This window comes from Galeopterus variegatus, unplaced genomic scaffold (assembly GCF_000696425.1).
Source record: "Galeopterus variegatus unplaced genomic scaffold, G_variegatus-3.0.2 Scaffold32, whole genome shotgun sequence".
In the NCBI taxonomy this organism is placed as follows: Eukaryota; Metazoa; Chordata; class Mammalia; order Dermoptera; family Cynocephalidae; genus Galeopterus; species Galeopterus variegatus.
Genome location: NW_007726143.1, coordinates 988,387 through 992,765, shown reverse-complemented (window position 1 = coordinate 992,765; position 4,379 = coordinate 988,387). Strand labels below are relative to the sequence as shown.

General features: G+C 64.2%; 1 protein-coding gene across 1 annotated transcript in view; it reads right to left on the bottom strand.

Annotated features, from left to right (window-relative positions):
• The window catches only part of IRX5 (iroquois homeobox 5), a 3,166-nt gene extending 1,076 nt beyond the window's left edge, over positions 1-2,090 (bottom strand). Inside the window, exons 1-3 of the mRNA XM_008570139.1 lie at positions 1,842-2,090; positions 354-759; positions 1-178 (exon numbers count right to left, since the gene is read on the bottom strand). Coding sequence (XP_008568361.1) covers positions 1-178; positions 354-759; positions 1,842-2,090 — 833 coding nt within the window. The remainder of the gene's footprint in view (positions 179-353; positions 760-1,841) is intronic.
• Positions 2,091-4,379: the final 2,289 nt, after the last annotated feature.

Below are 4,379 nucleotides of genomic sequence, written 5' to 3'. Positions count from 1 at the left end.
GCCGGCCCAGCCGGGGAGGGCCCGCGGGCGCGGGGGGCCCCCGGCAGCGCGTCGAGGCGGCTCTCCGAGGGCGGCTCCTTAAAATCCGAGTCGCTGAGGCTGCCCTCGGTCTCCTTGCCGGCGGGGGTGGGCGGCCCCTGCAGCCGTTCGCAGCCGGAAGCCGCCTTCTGCTCTGCTCCTGCGGGGCGAAACCCAGGTTGTCAGAGGCGCAGAGGCCACGCGGCGGGGCCCAGACGCCTGCCCGCAAAGGCGGAGACCACTGCCCCCAACCTCTGGGCCCCGTGTGCGCCCCCTCCAGGCCCCCCTTGTCCTTCTTACTCCCGCTCGGCACACCCTTTCGCGCGTCCACCAACCTGCTTCGGGGCCCTCGGGGTCGCCCTTGTCCTCGGGTTTCTGGGGCTCGTCCTCGTCATTCTTCTCCAGGTCAATGTTCTCCTCCTCCTCCTCGTCCTCGCTGCGGTTCCGAGGCGTCCACGTCATCTTGTTCTCCTTCTTGAGGCGCCGGCGCGCGTTGGCGAACCAGGTGGACACCTGGGTGAGGGTCATCTTGGTGATGATGGCCAGCATGATCTTCTCGCCCTTGGTGGGGTAGGGGTTCTTGCGGTGCTCGTTGAGCCAGGCCTTGAGCGTAGCCGTGGCGTCCCGGGTGGCGTTCTTCCGGTACGCGGGGTCCCCATACGGGTACGAGCCCAGGGGCGCAGCGTACGGGTGGTACCCCAAGGAGCCCGCCATACCCGGTGTGTGGTCGTAGGGAGAGCCCTGCGGGCGACAGACAGACAGAAGGTGAGTGTGGGCCGTGGGTTCCACTACCACCTGAACGACAGAAGCACACTTTCTCTGCACCCTGGGGTCTACGGGCGGCAAGGCCCGCACTTTAGCTTCCCCTGGGACAAGGCTGAAGGGTTGAGAGCCAAGAGCAACCCCTCCCCTTTTCAGAAGGCAGCAGGGACCCCAATTCCTGAGTATGGACCTTGATGTGTATGGGGGGTGGGTGCTGAAGACGTCTCAGCCTTGGCGCCACCCGGTAGGCCCCCGTGTGCCCGGGCACGTCCGTCCCCCGTGCACAGTTCTGGCCACCACGGCCCGGCCCTCCATCCACAGAGAGGCCTGGGCAGCGGCGGCGACTCCGCAGTCCGTGCCCGGGTGGCTGCACGTTGGGCGCAAGGGGAGAGAACAAGGGAAGTCGAGGCTTTTTCTTTCTTTCTTTTTTTAACCAGCAAAGAAACGCGAAAGAAAAGCTGAGCCTTGCCCAGGCACTCCCACCCTCCAAAAATGCTACCCCAAACCGAAGCCACAGCCCTTTTCCAGAAAGTGCACCCGGCCGAAAAATCCCGGATGCACCGCAGCCCGGCTGACTTTTCAGAAATTTAATACTCCCAAATCGGATTGCGAAGATAGGATTACGGATTTGCAACATTTTGGAGGACTAATTAAAGGCGAGGCCAAATACATTTACATAGACTTAGCACGCTTCTGCTCAGATTTCGGGTCTATTTCTTTTGAACTACTTTTCCAAAATGGCAAAACCAAAAAAAGAAAAAAATATTATTTTTCTTTATTTTTTTTTATTTTTGCCGGGCGGCCCGGAGCTTATGCTTGAACTAAATGCTGCTCATTAATTGCAGCGACCTCTCCCCAAAAACCCTTCCCTCCAGCTCAGCGATCAGAGCAAGACACAGCTCTCTTTTCCGAGCAACTCTTGAGCCCGAGGCCGGAGCAAAGCCGAGCGAGACAATCGCCCAAGTTTGCAAGGACTGCGAAGCTTGGCGGGGGAGGTCGCCGGTGGCGCCTAGGCCCGTGTCCCCCGTAGCCCTCGCCTGCCGCAGATCCCAATCACTCACCACGTACGAGGAGAAAGCGGCGGCGGCTGCAGCCGCGGGGTCGGCGCCGTACTGGAGGTGCGAGTTGTAGCCCGGCGAGGGCGCCGTGAAGGCAGTGGAGCCAGCGTAGGGCGAGAACGCGGAGCCCGAAGACGAGCGGCCGAGCTCATCCGTGCGGGGCCCCGAAATGACGCTGGTGCTGTACGCCGGGCACGAGTAGAGCGCCAGCGAGGCGGACGGCTGATACAAGTAGCCCTGCGGGTAGGACATGGCCACACACGGGCATGGGGCGCGCCGCGCCGCGGCCGACAACTAGCCGGGCGGCGCCCTGCGAGGCGAGGGCGAGCGGGCGGGCACCTGGCCTCTGGCTGCCCTGGGCCGCCGGTCCTCGGGCCCCGACTCCCGGGCTCCGGCCCGCGGCGCCTCCTCGCTGGCTTCCCGCGCGCCTCCGGCTTCTACCGCCGCGCCCGCTCCTTTGCACGCCTCGCTCGCTCCGGCTGGGCTTTTTTCCCCTTCCCTCCCTTGTTGCTTTCTCTTTTCCCCTCGCTCTTTGCACCGGGGGGCTCTGCTTTTGGCTTCGCAAAGGTCCTGCCAAGATGCTAAGTTGGAAATTGAAGATTCTGACGCCTTGTGCGCGCCCGAAGCTCCTCCTTCCCGGGGTGTAGTCGGTGGGAGGACTGGCAGGAGCCTCTGGGCGGCCTCAGCCAACCCGGCCGCCAGGCGCGCCTCGCCCTCTCCCTCTTCCTCCCCGGCTCCCTCTCCTGCTCGCTGGCGCTCCCCTCGCCCCTCCCTAGCGCCCGCCTCTCCTCCGCAGCCCCCCTCTCTCCCCTCGTCTGCCTCCCCTCTCCCCTCCCCGGTCTCTCCCTCTCTCTCTCTTTCTCTTAGACTCTCGAGCGCCGGCCCCAGGATGACAATCACATCCCAGGCGCGCCGATCGCTTCCAACTTTCCTTCCATGCTAACTCCGGCTGGAGCCGCAGTCTCGACGCACAGCTGGCCCTGGTACCGGGTCGGGCCGCTCCGAACCACAAAGGGAACGAGGCCGCGGACCCTGCGCCAGCGAACGCTCTGAGCTCTCCTCGCCACAGTAAATCGCGGAGTAAGCGGATTTCTTGTTCTCGGTGAGGCTGGGCTCCGAGGCGGTTCGTCACCACCCACCTCCGGCTTCTCCCTGAGTCCAGGGAGGGCCGAGAGCAAGTTGGAGATCGGGAATGAAGGTCCGCGGGAGAGCCAGATGGATGCCCACGCCAAGGGCGTAGGGAGTCCAAGGTGACTGGCCCTCTGCGCCAGCAGCAGCAGGTGGGCGAGAGACCAGCCTCGGACGTCTGCACGTCTGCGGCGCGGCCTTTCTTCCACGGACCCCCCGCCAGCCAGCGAAGGAGGAGACACACTGGGGGCCTGGGAGTACCGGGTAGCTTTTCTCTAAAGGAGCGGTAGTGGGCAAGAACTGCCGGACGGAGAAGCAGCTACACCCGCGTAGGTCTCAGGACCGCTCCCACCCCGACCCCCATGCCTCGTGCAGCCTATTTCTCTGGGCTCTCCATCGGCAGCTCACCCCGCCAGGTCGGTGGTGGTGGAGGGTGCGGGTCCCCTTCCCTTTTGTTCAACTAAGTCGCCTTTCTCTTCGCACGCACTCTCGCACCCGCCCACGCTCCACTGCAAACACTCGGCAGAGCAGTGCCCAACCCAACCACTGTTTGTTCAGCGAGGCGCTGGCGAGGCAAACACACACAACTGAGTCACAGGCAGAGCTCTTGCCCACGACAGCCACACAGTTAGAATACAAAACACTCTCCCGGTCTCTCCATCTCCCGCCGCTACAAGCCACGGACGCACTCGAACTCTGGGTCAGACAGGGGCGCTGGTGAACCAGGACAGGGGCTGGCACACTGTTGGGCACGCCACTGAATCTCGGTATAACAGGGACTTTGTGGCCTTTTATAATGGGACCACACGAAAGCCGAAGCATAACTACATACAAAGTTTCTTGCAATGACTTTGACGGGCGATATACACTTTATTTCCTGAGCTCCCGGCCCGGCACAAACTAACCGGCCGATCACACTGGTACCGGCTCGTCGGCGCGCCTTCACGGACGCCCGCTGACTCCTCCCCTCCGTCTGCTCCCCCCGCCCAGGCTCCGCCTCCCAAGCAGACTGACCGCGCAGACTACATTCTCCGACAACCTCGCGGCCCGCCCAGCCTTTCCCTTACACTGCCTTCACCTCTGATTGGACGTCGGCCTCTGTTGGCTCCGCCCCTGGTGACGTCACCCCGCTTCCCTCGGAGTCCGGGCGCCGAAGGGGCGGGATGGGGCGGGGCTTCGGCCGCGCTATTGTCATGGAGACGGGAAGCCGACGCAGTGGTGGTTGGGACTGCCGAACCGAGGTGGCTGAGAGGCTGCCCTGCCTGAAGCGGGGAGGAGCGGCCCGCACGGCCCGAGCGGAGCTTAGCACGGAGCCGGCCGGTGTAGGCCCGGGTCTTCGCGGGGAGCGCCCCCGAGCGTTCCCGCCCTGCTGCCTGCGCTCCCTCCTCTCGCCCCCCGCCACCCCCAGTGCCC